Source organism: Calonectris borealis, chromosome 22 (assembly GCF_964195595.1).
Source record: "Calonectris borealis chromosome 22, bCalBor7.hap1.2, whole genome shotgun sequence".
NCBI classification, from domain to species: Eukaryota; Metazoa; Chordata; class Aves; order Procellariiformes; family Procellariidae; genus Calonectris; species Calonectris borealis.
Genome location: NC_134333.1, coordinates 10664213 through 10682646, shown reverse-complemented (window position 1 = coordinate 10682646; position 18434 = coordinate 10664213). Strand labels below are relative to the sequence as shown.

Sequence of the window (18434 nt, the reverse complement as noted above, 5' to 3'; positions counted from 1 at the left end):
CGCGCCGCCGCTTTACCGGGACGGCCCCGGCCTGGCCGCGCCCCCGGCCCCGACGGCACCAACCAGGCGCGGAGCGGAGCCGGCGCTGGGCAGGGCCGCGCCGCCACGGCCGCCCCCGGCCGCCTCCCGCCGGCTGCGGCCCCGGGAGCCGCCCCCCGCCGGCCCCACCGCCCCGTCCCCCCGGCGGCAGCTGTGGCTTACCGCGAAAGCCCCGCGGATACGGCGTGGGGGCCGGAGCGCGGCCTCTCCGGTACCGGGCATGGCCGCGGCTCCCCCCGGCCCGGCTCCCGCCCCGCCGCCCCCGCCCGCTGCCCCACGGGCCCTGCCTGGCACCTGCCACCGCATCCCGGCGAGAGGGCTCGGTCCGCAGGCCCGGGGCGGCCGGCGCCCGCAGCCGGCCGGCGCCCACCAGCACCGGCCCTCCGACACCGCGCTGCCGAGGAGTGCGGGCAGGGCACGGCTCCGGACTGACGGGAGAGACAGCAACCGCAGCGGCTGCCGTTCCCTGCACGGGAGATGCCCCCTCCCCACCGGGGTCTTCCAGCCCTGGCACTGCTAAAGGAACGGGACTTGTTCCCCTGAGGAACTTGGCAGAAATGGGAACACCTGGCATTTTAGCCAGCCCTATACGAGTTTTGAGAATCCCGTATCTCCGATGTCCATGACCAAGCCACATTGGGGAGGAGGAGACCGATCTTTTGTACAGGCTGCACCACCCCGGGCCTGGCTGCACTGCCTTCTGCAAAGAGGGCAGCATTTTCTGCTTTCCATTCCTCCCCGAGTATGGACAGTGCATCTATAAATTACAGGCAGTGACTTTAATTAGCAGAATTATTGAAAAAGGAAAGGCTCCTCTACTGATAATATTTTGCTGGCCATATTGCAGAAAGATTTACTGTAATGGCAAACTTTCATTTGTCAGAGACAAGCTGACTGTCACAAAATGCAGTAAAAATAGAGACAATGGAGACAAAGCAAGTCTGAAAAAATGGAAATTAAAATGTTTTGGCAGTGAAACTATTTATTAATGGACTGAGGGGGCAGTTTGTTTTTGCTGAAATCGTAGACATTTTTCATGTATAAATATTGCTGCTGCGCATGAAGTAGGGATGAGTAAAGAACAGAGACATGGTGCAAGGCATGGTGCCATACAGGTAGCCAGTGGTTTTGAGTGCTGCTTTGCTTTCTGCTGGGCCTGCCAGCCAAGCATCAGCTGGGATATGTCAGCCTCGGTCAGCGTGCGCTTTGGGGAGCTGGCTGCCTGCAGTCCTTTGCATGGTCATGGGCCACACAGGTCCTTCTTAGGATGCACCCCCAGCGCAGGGGCCAAGTGCAGGTGGGGCTGAAGGTGTGTTCTTAGCGCATTCAGCTGGTCAAATGAGAATTCAGGTCCCCTCTCATCTTATCATCGCATACCAGGCAAGACTTCAGAGCAGAGGGGATGAGGCTGTCCTGGAATCATGGTCCTCACCTGGTCTGACTCCTGCATTATATGGGCCAGGAAACTGTTGTCAGTCAATTCCTCATTCTGTAGCTTTGCGATGTGTATTGCTGCAGCATCTCCGTGCCTCCCAGTCTTGCCTTAAGCAATGTGATGAGTAACTGTCACATGCTTGTTTCCTTCCACCATCCCCAGGGAAAAGAGCTTGTGCAGCACTGTGTCATGTTTTGTAAGCCCTGTAGGATTTTTTTGCCTTCTTATATGTGTACATGTTGCTCAGCTTTTATGTGGAGGAACAGAAAGAAAAGTTCATTGTGCTGGCACCTGCAGGTAAAGGAATGCTGGGTGGCCATAGGTGTCACCTAGAGCAAGCTGTTCCCCAGGCCAGTATCCTTTCTTCTGAAAGCTTTTCACTGTATTTCTCAATAGGAATTCGTTTTTTGCTTCCAACCAACAGATTATTGTGACCCTGCTTCAGAGGAATCAGGAAACTTTCTGTAGTGAATACTCAAGACCCGCATTTGACTTCCTCTGGGGAGGAAAAGCAGCTGAGTGCCTTTTGCTCAGAGCCACTTGGGGCACTGTCACTGCTGAGCCTTGTGTCCCGTTTGGTGCAATGCACCTTTTGGCAGGCAATACTTGCAAAATATGTTAGGCAATCTACAGTCACGGTGTAAATTTTCAGAATAGGATGCAGAGAGAGACATGCTGTGACTATCACCACGTATGGTGAGGCGACAGATGGCTCCCACACATTTGCTCCTGAAAATGCTTCCCCAGTGGCTAGATCCTCCCTTCCTGATCCATGCTCTTAGGGACTTTAATTGCTATTATGAATTAACTTTATTGTGTTATATTTGTGGTATTTCCTGTACAAAGAAACTAGAAGACATCCTCAGGACCTGTACTAGGGAAATGTACTGGGAGAAACCAACCTTTACCAAAGGACCCATAGTCTGAAGCCTGGAGCCTGTGCCATCTTGTTCTTGTGCCTGCACAGAGCCTCAAAGTCTGGTCCTCTACAGCCAGTCACAGGCTCTGGACCTAATTTTAGATGTGATGAAGCAGGTGAATGTAATGAGTGAGGAATCTCCTGTACTCTGTCATATGGCTGTGGCCCCTGCAAGATGCATGCATGTACCTAATGAGAGGCACATGAGTGTCACCCCTGAGGTCATAGGCAGAGCTTATGCACATCACGTTATGCAGTGACACTTTCTCTGTATTTTCATGGTGTGTGCATTGTTAACTTCATACATATCTTTTCTGTGCCATTTGTCTCGATCTGCAATGTCTTATTTCCACTGGTAAGCCTCTAAACTGGGACAGAAATAAGGGACACACTTTAATTTCTCATCAGATCTAGTCTTAAGTATCTTTTTGGACTTGTCAAATATGTGAAAGAGCTAGAAACTTGCCAGGCAAAACTGCAGAGTATTGCTAACTGTTAGCACTCAGCAGTTAAATCATTCAGTCCCGAATGATGTGTTATTTGATGGTTTCCCCTAGAAGATGAATAGGTGGAGAAGCAGTAGAGTTTGAACACATGTAGCAAAAAGATAGAAATCAACAGCAATTAGGAAGGTTAAAAGAAAAAAAAATCCCAGCCAAATCCCCTTTCATGTGTCCAGCCTGTTTACATTCTGTGCTAGAATAACGCTGATCTGACTCGCTGCTGGCATTAATGAAGTTTGCACCTCTGGGTGAGCAATTTAATTTATCTCAGCAAGCCAAAGCTCATTATAACAGTCCATAAATGCTATCTGATGAAAGCAGCATCCTTCAGCAATCTCGGGGATTAAAGCAAGGAGGCATTCAACTGACAAGGCTTCTGCTGGAAAGACTGCAGTCGGAGCATGTGTGTTACAGGCTGAAGAGGCACAATACCTCAATTACTGCTGCGGATTTCTCTGTATCGAGAAAGTAATCTGGAGCCTCTGCAACACTCCTCTGGAGGTAAGCAGCTCCCTTTTTTTCCCTCTGTCTCTCAGGACACCTCTCCTTAGGATTCATCAGGCCCAGCACCAGTTGGAGAGACGTGTGGGGGTCTGGGGACACCACAGGTTGGCTGCAGACTGATTGCTCTCCTGCAGGGAACAACAGGCTCCTCGGAGGGGCAGGGGCTTGTGGGACCGAATGCACACAAAGAGGGTCAGGGTGGTAGGAGGAAAACAGCTGATTCTCTGATTCTGTCCCCTTGGGTGTGGAAACCTCCTTGCCACACACATCCCCTCCCACGCCAGATCCACCTACTTGAAATGCAGCTTCCACCGCTGCGCTGGCCTTGTCATCGCCTTGCTCTGGGCGGAGGCAGTGCAGCACGCACACGGTTGTTCCCATCGTGCCCTTTCTGCCAGGGCTGCCGGCCACCACCAACAGCGCTGCGGCTCCAGCTCTGGCTCTGGCACACAGCACCGGCTGTTGGAGTGACGGAGCAAGCCCAGCTGGATGCTCCCTGGCAGAGGTGCTTGGTGGACATGGTTCCTCCAGCAGTAGGAGTGATCTCCACCACCTTCGTGTTTGAAATCACTTGTCAAAATGAAACATTTTTAGTTTTGCAATTCTTTTTCCTGTGGAGATCAGGAAGGCAGGGAATGAACAGAAATAAACCCTTGAAACTTCAGTTTCTTTTCCATTTAATTTCAAACATGAATTGCATATCCCAAACACAAGTTGGGGAAAAACAGTTTTCTTTATAAAGTCTTCCTTTAAGCTGGCCCAACACAGTGAAGCAGCATCCTACGGGCTGCGTGTGCCCGGACGGCGTCAGGTCCCTCCCTTAACCCAGTGGGGCCGCAGGCCGGTGGGAAGGTCTGTGCTGCGGTCTGAGGGATGGGGCTTCTCACAGGGGCCGCTCCAGCTGGGCTGGGCGCAGGTGAGGGTCTCGGGCTCTGCTGCCCCACTGCTGCGCCCTGTTGTGTTTCAGTACCACGCTCTCTTTTCCCTGCAAAGCAGCTTATGCCCCTGGGGTGACACAGGGGAACGACAAGCAGCTGGTACTGACGGTACGCAGCAGTGCGGGGACTTGCAGGGAGCTGGGGCCCTTGAGCAGGCGCAGAGTTTTCAGTGGTGCAGAGAAAACAGTCTCCCATTCCAACACACACACCATGCTACCCAGTCCTGCATGTCATATGGTTACCTAGTCCCTTGAAAGCCACAATGAGCACACAGAGGGGAAGTTTGTGCATTTTCAGCGAAGTAAGACATCGTCTTCTAATGGGTGCACAGCATGTGGATGTGCTAAGCCTGTAATTTTGGGACTGTAATTGTCAGTGAATTATTGATGCTGTGGTGGAAGGTTGAAGTTAAGGAGAAGGATTCTCATTTCACAGGGTTTCTCCAAGGACCACAGTACAGAAGGTGCCTGCCTGCGGAGGAGAACATGGTGGGGCGCTGTTCTGTACACACCTGGAAACCGGCCTTGGACCATCCATGCCCCTTGCTTGTGCTGCTTCCTCAGCCTCTGCTGTTTGGGTTTGTGCAGGGGGAGACGCTGGAGCAGCCTCAGCCCAGGTAAGGCAGTGTTCTTTGTGGGAATGATACTCTGTGCTGGGAGGATTTCTTCAGTCTGCTGTCACCACAAGGAGTGAACTGACGTTCACTGAGCATCAGCTACCACTTGACAATCGCCTCCATTGTCTCTGTGATCAAAACAGCAGCGCAGGGAACTGTGGTTGTGAGTGGCAGGTATGTCTGAGGGGTTGTGTCAGAGCTCTTCCACCTGCTGCTCTACCTGTCAAATCTAAATGTAATTTACTGTGATACAGACACGGTGTCATCCAGGAGGCACAGCATTCCTGGTACGTGTGATGCAGCTGGGAGATCTCATCTGCATCTACCTCTGTGTGCATCCCAATGCTCTGCAGACACAGGTGAGGAAAAGGCAGAATAGAGGCAGGAGGAATCTTCTCTTGAGTTCCCAACAAACCCAGATAGATGGATCGAGGTCAACACTTGCTGTAGATCCAGGATGCCAAAATATACAACCCTGAAAACATCACTTTGGGCCCTGGCACCCCATGCGGGCAGCCCCACAGCCCCTTCCAGAGCCAAGCCCCTGCGCTGGTCTGCGGCTGGGGGTGGCCTGGGAGCAGATGGTCTCGGGCAGCGTGGGCAGCACCAGCAGAGCAGAAGCAGGGAGGTGGCGGCATGAGGTCAGGGCCTGAGCGGGAGTGGGAAACCTCAGCTCCCAGCACTTCGCCTGCGGCCAGGTGTGGAGATGCCCCTCGGCGGGCGGTCAGCCTCCAGCCCCGAGCAGGGCCTCAGGCAGCCTCGCCGGTGAGGGGAGGCTTTTGTGGGCCTGGCCCTCCCGCGGCCCATCCTGAGTGAGCCCTGGGGCCAAGGCCGAGCTCCCACGGGCAGCTGACGGCTGACCCGCGAACCGCTGCCGGGCTTTATCTCCTGGCTGTTCATTGTTCCGGTGTCCTTGAGAGCAGAGGAGAGGGACGTTAGAGCCCTGTGTGAAAATAAGGGGGGGTGGAACAAAGAGCCGGGCAGGGCGGGCTGGCACCGCTCCTGCTGCGGGCCCGTCCTCCTTGCCCCGCTGCCAGAGGCTCAGGGGGAGCAGCAGCAGGCTGCAAAAAAGCAGGCAGGGAGCTCAGGGTGAGGCGCAGGGCTATTGGAAAGCTGAGTGTCTGGGAGAGAGATAATGAGAACAGTTTCCTCGGTGGCCTCTGCTTACCTCTGGCTGTAAATCACAAGTCAGCACCACTCAGAAGGCCCCAGCGCCTCGGCTGCGTGCTGCTGTGCAGCAAAAGCCCACATTGGAGAGCTTGCTGAAAAACGGGGTGGAGGAGTGAGCACCAATTCCACTGGGAAAACTTGTTGTTTTCTTTGGCTGACGCTTCCCCTTGCTAGCCCACGCCAGTGTCCCATTCCCGGTGAGCAGCAGCCAGCCGCCCTGCTGTGCCGGGGATCTCAGGTCTGCAAGCTCAGAGCGTGCCAGCTGCGAACGCCCGGCCTGAGCACGTGCACCGGCACCTCCCCATCAACTCTCCGCAAACGGCAGCACTTCACCCGCACTGACACCCCAGAGCAGTGACTAGCCAGAACTGTCCCTCTTAAATCTGCAGCTTAAATACCGTGGGAAAAATACCACAGCAGAACACAAACTCAACTGGGTAAAGTCAGATTTACAGGGAAAATGTTACTAAACTGAGCTGATAAGGAAAGATTGACTCAGGAGCACAGCAAGAGCAGCCTGCCCAATCAAACAGACTTGCCACTACGCAAAAATACCTCTAGCTAATCTGCTTTAGAGCTGCATAGAGCTGGAGCAGTCTAGCAGAAGACGAGTCTGACTCCCAAATCCCACTGCCTTCATCTACCATTCTCTGAGCCTTTGGGAGTCATCCCCTTATCTCAGGTGTCTGTAGGGGCTCCCTCCTGGCCAGCATGTTTCATCCTGAGCCCTGACAACAGTGAAAATAAATCACTGAAAGGACAAATGCTAGGAAAGCTCCTAGGAAGAGCAGTAGGAGACAGAGGATTGTGCTTTGACTGCTTCTTCCTAATTTGGGGGGTGGGAGATGCCCAGACATCAGGAAGGCACATCTGTATTTCTCAGAGCTGAGCAACAGCAGACAAAGGCGTAAAGTAGCTGTTGAAGCCGGACTGTGGTCCTGTCGTGCAACTGAACATGAGCGTCCTCCTTGTTCCCACTGCAGCCATCCAAACACCCATGAATATGCCACGCAGCAGAGCCAGATGATGTGCAGCCTGCTCCAGGCCTCTGCCCTCCTGGCTGCCTTCCTGCCTTTGTGCTCCACTTCCTGAGCAGTCCCAGCCCGCCCAGCTTGCACGGCTCCAGGGCCAGCCCAGCCTGGAGCGCAGCCCTGCAGGACAAGGCCACATTCATGCAAAACTCCTGCTGGCCTCGGTCAGCAGACTGCATTCACGTAAAGCGGGGCTGCTGTTGCAAACAAAGCCCCTGGAAATGCCGGGGTTTGCTAATCCACAGGCCGGCCAGAGCCTTACATCAAATGCTGTGCTGGGAGTGCCCTGCCCAAAGCAGGCGTTGTGCCGGTTTTTGCTTGGCTTGGGAATTCTGGAGCACTGGAGTGACACAGAAACTTCCCCTGTACACTTTTGGTTATCCTTCAGGTGGTCTTTGCTTTCTTCTTGGGGGTGGATGTTTTCCTTTTTCAGGGGCTCTTTGACTTGTATGTTTGAGCATTCCCCCTGCAATGGCTGTGGGTTATTAGGGATAAGGACACGTTCACCAGACAGTGGACAAGCAAGGCATGGATCCAACTGCACCCTTCACACACAAAACTGCTCTGAATCAACAGTCTTGATGGCAAGTGCGATACATGGGAGCTGGAGACAGGTCCGTGGAGAGGGCTGCTGTCTGCTGGCAGATGCTTCACGGGTAGGAAGAGAGGCTGGATCCATCAATCCGTCACGCACCCTGCCTTATTTATTTGTCTTTAGTTACAGGACTAGAGCTCTACTCCTCTCTCTTGTCTGTGAGCCAGGCCGTGCCTCATCACTGCTACATGCAGCCATTTCAGGGCTATGAGCAGAGAGATGTTTATTAAACCTCCCTGCAAGTGACATCAGTTACTCACAATAAATTGTAGAAGTAACTCAGCAAGATGACACTCCAGCAAAACAGCCATTTCAAACGTGTCTCCAGAAAAGATGCAAGCAGTTTGTTTGCTTGAAAGGAATAATTTAGCAAGAAAAAAAAAAAGAGAAAAAAAAGGTGGTGTGGAGGAAGAGAGATGCTACGCGCAGGACAGCGCGGCCAGGGCACCGGGGGCGGCCAGGCTCCGCAAAGCTGCACCCGCAGCACAGATGCCGCGGGCCCCGGCCTAAGGAGCTTTTCTTAGTTAACGCCCAGGCTGCTGCGGCTCCGCACGCCCCGGCCACTCTGCTCCCTTCTCCCCTGGCACCGGCCTCAGACCTTTCGGGGGAAGCGCGCCCTCGGCGGCGGGGCCGGCGGCGAGGAGGGAGCGGTGGTGGCGGGCCCCGGCGGCGCGGGGCCTCCCGCGGGACACCGGACGGCCGGCAGCGGAAGGCGGATCGGGGACTGCACCGCCCCGCCCGCCCCGGCACCGCCCCGCCGCTCCGCGCTAGCCCGGCCCGCCCTCGGTCCGCCCCCCGGCCGCGCCCCCCGGCCGCGCCCCGACTTTTCCCCGCCCGCCGCCGCCCCGCGCCCGCAGCCGCTCCCGCCGCTCTGCTCCGCCATGTCCGCCGAGCCGGCCCCGGCCCCGGCCGCCACCGCCGCCCCCGAGCCGGCCGCCGCCCCCGAGCGGGCCCCGGGCCCCGAGCCGCCGGCGGGCGGCGGAGAGGCGGCCGAGCACCGGGCGCTGGTGCTGACGGGCTTCGGCGGCTACGACAAGGTGAAGGTGCAGGCGCGGCGCGGCGGCAGCCCGCGGCCCGGCGAGGTCTCGGTGCGCGTCCGCGCCTGCGGCCTCAACTTCGCCGACCTGATGGCGCGGCAGGGGCTGTACGACCCGCTGCCGCCGCCGCCCGTCTGCCCTGGCATGGAGTGCGCCGGCACCGTCCGCGCCCTCGGCGACGGCGTACGCGACCGACAGGTGAGGCCCGGCCCGGCCCCGCCGCACTGCGGAGGCCCCGCCCCGCCGCCTAGCAGGTGCGGCCCCGCCCGGGCCCCTCCGGCGGCCGCCCCCGGCGGGCCTGGTGGCGGCAGCCCCCGCCCGGCCGCTGTACCGGCGGGAGGCGGCGGCACGCTGGTGACCGTCCCTCCGCCGGGGCCGGGGGTCCCCGTCGGGGCGGGCGGGCCGGCCCGGCAGAGCCGCGCTGCCTGCCCGGGTAAGCGTCCTTCGTGATCCCGCCGGCAGAGGCCCCCGCGGCGGCCGGGCAGCAGACAAAGCCCCTTGACAAAGGGGCCGCGCTGGGCTGCGTGGGCAGGGCGTCCCCGGCGCGTCCCTGCGCGCCCAGCCCAAGGCTCCTGGGGCCCTGGCTGCCCTCGCCCTGCGAGGTGCTGACCCAGCCCCCGGGACGGCAAGAGCATTGCTGGCCTGCCCACCCTAAGGGCCGGGGTCATGGGGAAAAGCTGGAAGCGGTCGTGTTCCTTGGGGACCAGCCGGTGTATTTATGTGCACAGAATTTCCTTGTTAGTGGCGAGTGCTAGTAGGATGTTGGGCTAGAGCATGACCATGCTGTTTGTGACCGCCCTCTTCAACTACACGAACGTGGAAGGAAACAGCTCCAGCTGCTGCAGAGCTGTCCAAAGCCATCTGAGGGTGGTGAGGTGTGGGCACGAGCAGGTTAGTTGCTCTTGATGCTGGGTTTGTGGCCTGCGAGCCTGCGGCTGCTGCATTTCTAGCAGCTCGAGGGACAGAGGAGTTGGCTCTGCGTGTCCCAGACCTTTGGGTCTTAGGGCTATTGCAATTATGGTGCTTTAAGATGATTCTTGGATGCACAACTAGCAAAACAAAGTGTCTTAAAAAAACCCAGTGTGTCAAAGATTATTCCCTCCTCTCCAGGAAAACGTCTTGGTTTATTCAAGTGTAAATGCCAGACCCACACACCTCTTGCCTGCTTGCTGATATGACTGCTTGGTGTTTTGCCATCTCCTTCCCGATGCACAGCGAGCAGATGTTTCTTGCCCAGTGGGATAAGAGCAGATTTTGGGGGTGCTTGAGGCTTGGACCTGGGAGGTTTTGCTAAGGTTGGACATGCTTTTTCCAGGGTTGATCCTGCTAAGCATTGCCCCAAGCCTCCTGTCTGTTGGCAGAAGCATCCTTGCAAGGGGCAGCAGTAATATTTGACGGTGTTCAGACTCCTGCTCCTAGCTTGGGCAGGGAGGGCAGGACACGACACGACCCTCATCCCTCTTACCCCATTGGGGGTCTGTTGGTTTGGGCAGCTGGCAGTCAGGCAGCACACTGGGTGCAAGCCAGAGCCTGGGGTGCCTGCGGTCCCTCTGAGGCTCCTGGCATGTGCCCAGGTCCGTGGCAAGAGGTGCTGTGCTGTGGCGCTGTTTGCCCGACGAGCGGAGCACAGGCTGCAGGCTCCCGCCCAAGCCCAGAGGTGCTGGAGTCCCTGCAGACCTCTGCAGAGAGAACGGCATACGTGTACCTGGCTCTGCCGTACAGAGGGTAAGGGTGTGATGACTTCTGCTAGCCTGGGGCTTGTTTCAGACTGCCTTGTCCTCTGTTTGATTTTAGGTTGGCGATAAGGTAATGGTCCTGGCTAGGTCAGGGCTCTGGCAAGAAGTTGTGAACGTGCCAGCCAGTCAGACTTTCCTGATGCCTGAGGGGATGAGCTTTGAGGAAGCAGCTGCTCTTCTTGTCAACTACATCACTGCCTACATGATCCTGTTTGACTTTGGAAACCTGAGACCCAACCAGAGTGTCCTCATCCACATGGCTGCAGGTAAATAGTTCTTGCCAGCCCGTGCTGAGACTCTTGGCCTTGACATGCAGCTTCTGAATGGGTGGCACAGGTGAGGAAGTGATCAGAACAGGGCTGGAGTGACAAAACGCCGCCTGCCAGAGGTGCAGGCTTCACGCTGACCCAGGCACTGGCAAATGCTGAACCCATTTTCCAGCAGCCGGAGTCGGTCTCCCCCAGCATGCGTCATAGGCGTCAGCCTGCCCCAGGCAAAGCCTTTATTCCTTACCCTCCCAGTGCTGTGCGATCAGTACAAGCAGGGATAATTTACCTATCCAGAGGCTTTTCTGAGTGCTGGAGCTGTTTGCTTCTAAGTCTTCCTCACTGCTGGTTTTCAGGTGGTGTGGGAACTGCTGCCATCCAGCTGTGCAAGACTGTAGAAAATGTCACCATCTTTGGCACAGCATCTGCCTCCAAGCATGATTCACTCAAGGAGAGCGGAGTTGCCTACCCTATTGACTACAGAACGATGGATTATGCAGAGGAGGTCCGGAAAATCTCTCCCAAAGGTACCGTACGATGAAGGACTTTTACAACTGTCCTGCATTTCTTTCAAGTGCAAAGAAACTTCTAGTTACTTTAAATTCCCTCCAGGTGTTGACATTGTCCTGGACCCCCTGGGAGGATCCGATACATCCAAAGCATTTAACCTGTTGAAGCCAATGGGCAAACTCATCACTTACGGTAAGTGTGAGCTGTGTGCCCAAACCCCAGCTCCTGCATAGGAGGGACCATGTGATGGCAGTGTGGGTGCAGATCTGCACATGAACGCTCCACGCTGCTCCATGCCTGGATGCACAGCTGTGAGCGAGTACCACTGTTGTTGACTGCTGTGTGTGTTGTAGTTCGGTTACGTCACAAAGGTCTTTAGGATGCTTTGCCTGGGTGAGGCACTGAGGGGAGTGAGATTTGTGCCTTGTCCCGAGAGCTCTGGTCACAGACTCGATGGCTTTTCCTCCCATGGTGAGATCTCTTTTCGAGTACGAGCTGGTGCCTGCAGGGGAAGCTGGGATGTCCTCATGGAGGAACGCTGGCACAGCTACTTTGTACAGACTGACTTAATGCACAGCACTAATAGAGCCTTGCTTTTCTTCTGGAGGATGTGTGGGTGATGAGGGTTGAGGCTACTGAATACTTATCTCTCCATTCCCCAGCCCTGAAACACTGTGATTTTGTCCCATAGACAAAGCCGTCGCACAGCCCCCGGTGGGATTCCAGACACTTGCACCAGTGTGCTGCTTGTGTTGTCCCAGCCATTGCAGCGTGTGGCTCCCCTGAAGAAGCCTGGCTGTAGGAGAAGGGGAGTGCTGTCCTGCCAGCCTGTGACTGGATGTGACTTGTAACCCTCTCTTGCCTCTGCCAGCGCTCCAGTCTAGCTGCTGCTGCCCTCCTAAGAGAGCAGTTGTTCTACATTTTTGCAATATGTGGGTGCCAATAATCGAAATTCTGCCTATCTTGAGGCTGAGGCAGGTACCTGTTTCCATTGAAGGTCGACTGGGATCCAGTTCTCACTTCTGTCCTCCATCACTGTGTGAACGGCTGTTACCCTGCGTATTGTCTGAGCTGTTACGTGGGATGCCCACTGCCTCTCACATTGTGTTGATTCCAGCTCATGTGTGGCTTGCCTTCTTTTTTAGGGCTAGCAAACTTGCTCACTGGGCAGAAGAAGAACCTCATGGCTATGGCTAAAACCTGGTGGAACCAGTTCAGCATCAGTGCCTTGCAGCTTCTGCACCATAACAAGGCTGTGTGTGGCTACCACCTTGGATATATGGATGAAGAATTTGAGCTTGTTGGAGGTGTTGTAGCCAAGCTGGTTAACCTGTACAGTCAAGGCAAAATCAAGCCCAAAATAGACTCTGTATGGCCCTTTGATCAGGTGAGTCTGAGCTAACATAGAGGCTGGCAGCACCCAGAAATTACTGGGCGATTGTTTTCTCTACAGTGAGCTCTGGATCAGTGTGAGCACCTTGTTCATGGGGGCTGAGCTGTTGCAAATGTTTAATAAGCATCTGTTCTCAGACGTTCAGTGCCTTTTTCCTTTTAAGATATTAAGGGGGAGTGAAGTGGCTGGGCTCTTCTGCTCCAGTGCACAGAGCTGGGCAATGACAGACAGCGTCCCTGTGGAACAGGGCAGGTGCACAGCTGGGCTCCGTGGGCAGTAGCAGCCCATGGAGGGGCTGGGTTATGCATCAGACTGGAGACTGCCCTGAGTCTGCACCCTGTAATTAAGCAGGCAGCTGGGAAGGTTGCTGCTGCCCTTCCATGAGTGAAAAAGAGCCCAGGCGGTGAAACAGAATGAGGATGTTGGAAGGGAGCGGCAGGTTTTTCAGCAACTCCGCCATGCTCAGTGTTGTTGTATCGATGTGTCCGGGCAGAGTCAGGTTCTTCCCTTGGAAATCCTGTGCTGGGGTAGGACTTATTGCAGGGAGAAAAGGATTTGGTAATGATTAGTTGGTGTTAGTACCTGAGAACTAGTCTGATGCAAATGCTTAAGGAAAACTGTTAATTCCAGGCCTGGCCCAGGTGCTGTCTTGCTTTAAAAAAAAAATAATAAAAGACTGTGCATGTATTGTTCTGTGGTTGCACAGATGGTAGAAGCATTGTCCTTCTGGCTGTTAGCTGGGTTTCTGCAGTGCTCCCCTCTGTTTGGAAAGGAAGCTGTGGTGACTGACACACACTTCATTCTTCCACGATTTGCATGGCAGAGCATCCTTGCGTATGTTACGGTTGGTCTGTGTGAATTCTTGAGGACAGTTTCCTATGGACAGGCTGGGGTAGCTGCCCAACTCTGTCCAAAATGGATCTGTGCAGAGGCACCCGAATGCTTGGCACTTACTTGGACTGCCGGCAAAGCTGCCTGCTGGGTGGCCCTCAGACTAGTCTGGGTGGGCCAGGGGTCCCAGGAAGGGCATGACTGCACCGCGGTGGGTGTGGGCCTCAGGAGATTTCTTTTGCTTCCAGGTGGCAGATGCCATGAGGCAGATGCAAGAGAAGAAGAATGTTGGAAAGGTCATCCTGGTTCCTGAAGCACCCAAGGAAGAATCCAAAAAAGAAGAGAACTAAGGAGAAGACATGTGTGCAGATTATGAATTCATGGTTTAACTCCCTGATCTTTGGGACCTGGAAATGGACAGATCAGTAGCTTCCATCTTCACCAGTACAAGAACATCGTGGTTAAAGTTCAGATGAGGTTTGCATGCTCTCGTTGTGACTGACCCTTTGCCAGATATGCCTCCTGCCCTAGCTCTCTTTTTGAAGCCTGCTTATTTTGTAATTTTTCTAATCACTTTTTTCTCTCGTGAATTTCCAAACTAACCTTATTTTTCTCTGGCAGTGCAGCTGAAGCTTCCAGGCAGTTGGTGATTAACAACTGGATAGCCTGTCACTGTAAAGGCAAGACGTAACATACTGTAGCAACTGCCAAGTTATCTCCACAGAAACTGAGCCCTGCTGAAGCATTTGCTGACACCTTTGAGAAGCTTGTTCAGCAGGAGAATGATCAAACTTAGGATGTTTCCTCAACAGCCAGAGGAAGAGCATGGCTGGCCTAGTTTAATTCTAGCACGGGCTACTCTTCTGTTTACACTAACCACGCTCTTTCTCTTCTGCCTTTGTAGGCCTCTAACGCCAGTCAGATAGTAACAGGTCATGTTGTCTTTGCCTTGTAAATAACCATCCTGGCATTTTGGAGTTTATGGCATATTGCACTTAATTTGCAGTCACTTCTCTGTGCAGTCGGCAAATAACCTGACAGGCTGGGCTGGTCTGTGTCTGAATATAGAAGAAAAGTTTCAATTAGGTAACATGATCTTGTCCATTTTCTGATTCCAAACTGTACAGGGAGATCTGAACTGTGTCTGATTTTTAGAGACCATAAGGACTCGACTGTGTCTCAAATGACTGGAACAATTGATGTTGGCTCTCTGCTTTATTAATGTTGGACTCCAAGCTGGTATTGTTAAGGCTAAACTTCACCCTCGTGTTTGTATTTCCAAGGGCTGCAGTGTTGAATCGGACTTCAGCAAGATGGGAACAAAATTAGCCCCTGTTAATGCTTGCTTTGTGCTGTGCCCTGTGCACTGGGGAGGTGTTGCAGTTTGGGAAGTAACTTGCAAGAACCAGTCCTGTAAGCCTGCTTCCCAGGAGCCTGGGCTGGCTCTTTCTGTGGCACGCCACTCAGTAAAGCTATCGCCAAGTTACCAGTGTAGATGGTAAACTGCCCAGCTCTGTGTCAAGCCTCTTGGCCTGGGCATCTTGAGCAGTTTAAATTGTTCTTTCCATTCTCTTCTAGCTAGCTCGTTAGATATCCACTCAAACCAGCTCTCACCTCATGGTTCAGTGCTGCAGTAGGGCTTGACTCTCCTTCTCCTGAAACTGCAAGTCTTGGGACCCTTGGGCTCTCTTCCAGCACGGAGGGTTTAGGAACTGCCTGGGGTTGCTCCTCCCAGACCAGAACTCCGTTTCTCTTTCTCTTTTCTTCTGTGCATTTGGAAATGTAGCTGTGCAGAGACCCAAGCCTAGTTCTGTGAGCACTTAACGTCCTGGGTGGTGCCCCCCCTTCCTGCTGGACCCTGTTTTCAAGCCTGAGTGACTGTGATGCTGTTTGCGCTTGCTTTGAGGCTTTGTCATGGATTGTAGGTGCTGTGGGCTTTTAGGCTTCTTTTTGGATTTGAAAAGGTAAACCTGAGGGCGCCAAGAGCAGCTGCCCATCATGGAAGAGCTCAGGCTCCAGAGCAAAACCTTGCTACTAGGAGTCCTGCTTAACGAAACCCCAAGGAGGGAAGGCGCCTGCTGGGCGAAGGGCCCCGTATGCGAAGCCCCTCTGCCGCTTGAGAGCAGCCAAGCTCTGTGCAGGGCTGGGGGCTCCTGTGCAGGTGAGGAGTGTGGCTTCTTCCTTGGCCAGCTCTATCCTCCAGCGGGGCTCCTGTCTATCAGTGCAGCTTGTATTTCAGGTGCTTGGGCTCAGTCCCTAGTTCTGCCGCCTTTTAGAAATATGTAGGCACAGCCTCTCGGGGACTTGCCCTGGCTAACTTTAAGTATTAAAACAGCCCCATTCCCTATGACCTCAGAGGAGGGCTGGAGCCCTGTCACAGATCCTTGTCAGTCCATCTCTCACTTGGTACATGAACTTCATGAACATGGTCTGATGAAACTCGCAAGCACAACTTCTAACCTTTCTGAATCCAAAATCTTGCTGCTTCTCCTTTCAGCCTACCCTATCATGCTAATTTAGATTAAATCCAACAGTGTCTAATGCTGCTTTACCAGGTCTGACAACAGAAGGACTGTCTAAATTGCTGAAATGGGAAGTCTGGACCTGTTCCTCCGAGAAACTGGGCTTCACCTTGATGAAAGAGCAGCGTGCTCAGATGGCACACAACCCTGCACATCTTCAGGTTCTGCACACTTGTAAAGGGGAAAACTATCAAATTGTGTTTCAGAGTAACATCCTCTTCTTGCTTTATTCTTGGCTAAGCGCATGCTCAGTGCCTTACTTGGATGGCCTTGGATCAGGCAGCGTAGCAAGGCTCTCGCAGTCTGTCCCTCCCGACGCAGCGTGAAGGAGGAAAGCGGGAGCCTTGCAGCTTCCCGTAGGACACCTCTGACATGCTGCCTTGCAGTACACCACAGAAAACAGTATCTCGGTGCCTTCTTCTACATGCCTGTAAGGACTAGGAAGTCACTGGAGCCTTTTCCATTCTGGCCTTTCAAAGTATTGCCAAAAACCTGTTATGACTCTTGCTAGCTCTGTTTTGTGAACACTGGTGGTGTTGTCTGACTTACCGTGAATGAGACGCTCCCTTTCCATGTATTACAGCCTTTCCAGGACTGTCCTGGTGGTTCTGTGCTCCCCAGTCCAGAAGAGCTATTGCAGAGCCCTTGTCTCCCCCAGGGCAGCTGTTTGGCTCTGGCCGGTCCTCGGGTAAGGCTTTATCTGCTGCCCCAGCCTTCGCTCTCTGGAAACAATCCCGGCTCCTGGCTCTCTTTGGGTAGCTGCGCACGTATCCTGAAGCCCTTATCAGGGCAAGAGTGCTAAGCAGTTACTATCTGTTAGAGATTAGCACTGACTGTTTTATGTCCCTTGGTAGCAACAATGTTTTCTACAGAAAGACGAAGGTTAAACGTAACCTTGCTCTTCACTGCCTCACTGATCAATGCGTTGTTCTAGGTGGTTGTGGTTGGTTGGTTTTTGGGTTTGTTTTTGTACTTTTTTTTTTATGGACAAACATTTTATGGGCCAATAAGTATAGAACCTATGTAAAACAACTTCAAGTGTCTTAACTCAATAAAGTTAACCAGCAGGTTTGTATACTAAGGACCAAAGCAAAACAAACAAACAAACAAAACCCCTAGGATAAAAATCATTCCACTTACTGTTGCTTCACTGTTCAGGGCAAAGTCGTGCTATTGAGGAAAGGGGAGATTCCTGTGCTTAAACTGTGTGTGCCATTCCAGCTATCAGAAGTGCAATTTAATGTTTATTTTACCGATTGTCTGACCCAAAGGTGGTGCCGTGAGGAGTCCAAGTGGAAAGTGTGAGTAAGGAGTTCATGAGCAGAGGGGAGGCATCCCCGGCCCTGCCCGCTGCCGTGGGGGCTGCTCAGCACAGGGTGCCTGTGCGAGTGCCACTCCTGTGTCATTACTGCAGTTGCCTTCCCAGGCTGATACTGCTGGTCTTGGACAAAATGCAACTCCTTTGCTATCACCAGGCAGCTTTTGTCACGTTTTTGACTCTCTGATTTCTCTCAAGCTCGCTTGTGTTGCACGCGAACTGCAGAAGGGAGCAGAAGCAGCCTTGGCTTGTGCGGAGGAGCATGACCCCTGCCAAGTACTTGGAGTCGGGGAAGGACTTTAGCTGTACATTTCATTTTGGACACCTGTATTAAACTAGAATTGATTGACCAGGTAGAAGTAAGAAGCATTGTGGGCCTCAGGCTTTAATTGGTACAGGATCCTGGCCCACTTACAGCTGCTATCGTAGGTGTAAAACCACTCCTGTTGCCTAATGAAGTCTCTGGTGTGCTAAGCCCTGGTGATGGCAAAGTGTGACTGGCAAGTAGTACATGAGCGTGACGTGAAATGCATTAGACTCTGAGCGTCTTACAACATATGGTCTGGTCTGTACTGTCTGAGTTGTGTTGATTTGCAGATATGTGATACGAGCGATACTCACCCTACAGACACATGGAAAATCTTTGTTTAAAAAAATATATTCTGCTTTGTGTGTGTAACCAAGTTGGACAGAAAGCAAGTGTGCCAATGCTGTTTACATGACTATAATGTGTAATGCTCCTCTGTCTAATGTTACCATATGCCTTATGTGTTTCAAATGTTAATTAAAAGCATAACAAAACCCTCAGTGGTATGCTGCTCAATCTTCTGTTGGAATGAACCCTCTGCCCCCAGCTCAGCCTCTGGGGCACTCATTGCTCTTCCAGTCAGTGGGTGGACACATTCGGTTTATAAATTCTAACTCTCCCAGGGTGAGAAGATGCCTCTGCTCTCACGGATAATTGTTAATTCTTGCCTCGAGTGTTGCATTAATCTTCTAACGCCCTGTTTTGGAGCGCAGCTATGGTGAGTTTTGTTTGCAAAGCTCTTAGCTAGCCTGGGTGATTCTGTA

At 53.5% G+C, this 18434-nt stretch overlaps 1 protein-coding gene across 4 annotated transcripts; it reads left to right on the top strand.

Annotated features, from left to right (window-relative positions):
* Nucleotides 1–8631: 8631 nt before the first annotated feature.
* On the top strand, nucleotides 8632–18170 carry VAT1 (vesicle amine transport 1). 4 transcript variants are annotated; one of them, XR_012676936.1, is made up of 7 exons: nucleotides 8632–8985; nucleotides 10582–10789; nucleotides 11146–11316; nucleotides 11402–11491; nucleotides 12445–12686; nucleotides 13772–14000; nucleotides 16629–18170. XR_012676936.1 is itself a non-coding variant. In XM_075171763.1 (6 exons), exons 1-6 carry the CDS (start codon nucleotides 8632–8634, stop codon nucleotides 13871–13873), a joined length of 1167 nt encoding a protein of 388 aa, XP_075027864.1. In that variant the 3' UTR covers nucleotides 13874–18170. The 4 variants fall into 4 exon arrangements, 1 of the variants encoding a protein (XP_075027864.1); XR_012676935.1 differs by having other exon boundaries at nucleotides 16079–18170; XR_012676934.1 differs by having other exon boundaries at nucleotides 13772–15684; nucleotides 16079–18170.
* Nucleotides 18171–18434: the final 264 nt, after the last annotated feature.

Coding starts and splice junctions, on each gene's coding strand:
- VAT1 (XM_075171763.1), top strand. CDS start 8,632: ATGTCCGCCGAGCCGGCCCCGGCCCCGGCCGCCACCGCCGCCCCCGAG. Junction 8,986..10,581: donor ACGGCGTACGCGACCGACAG/GTGAGGCCCGGC, acceptor GTTTGATTTTAG/GTTGGCGATAAGGTAATGGT. Junction 11,492..12,444: donor GGGCAAACTCATCACTTACG/GTAAGTGTGAGC, acceptor CTTCTTTTTTAG/GGCTAGCAAACTTGCTCACT.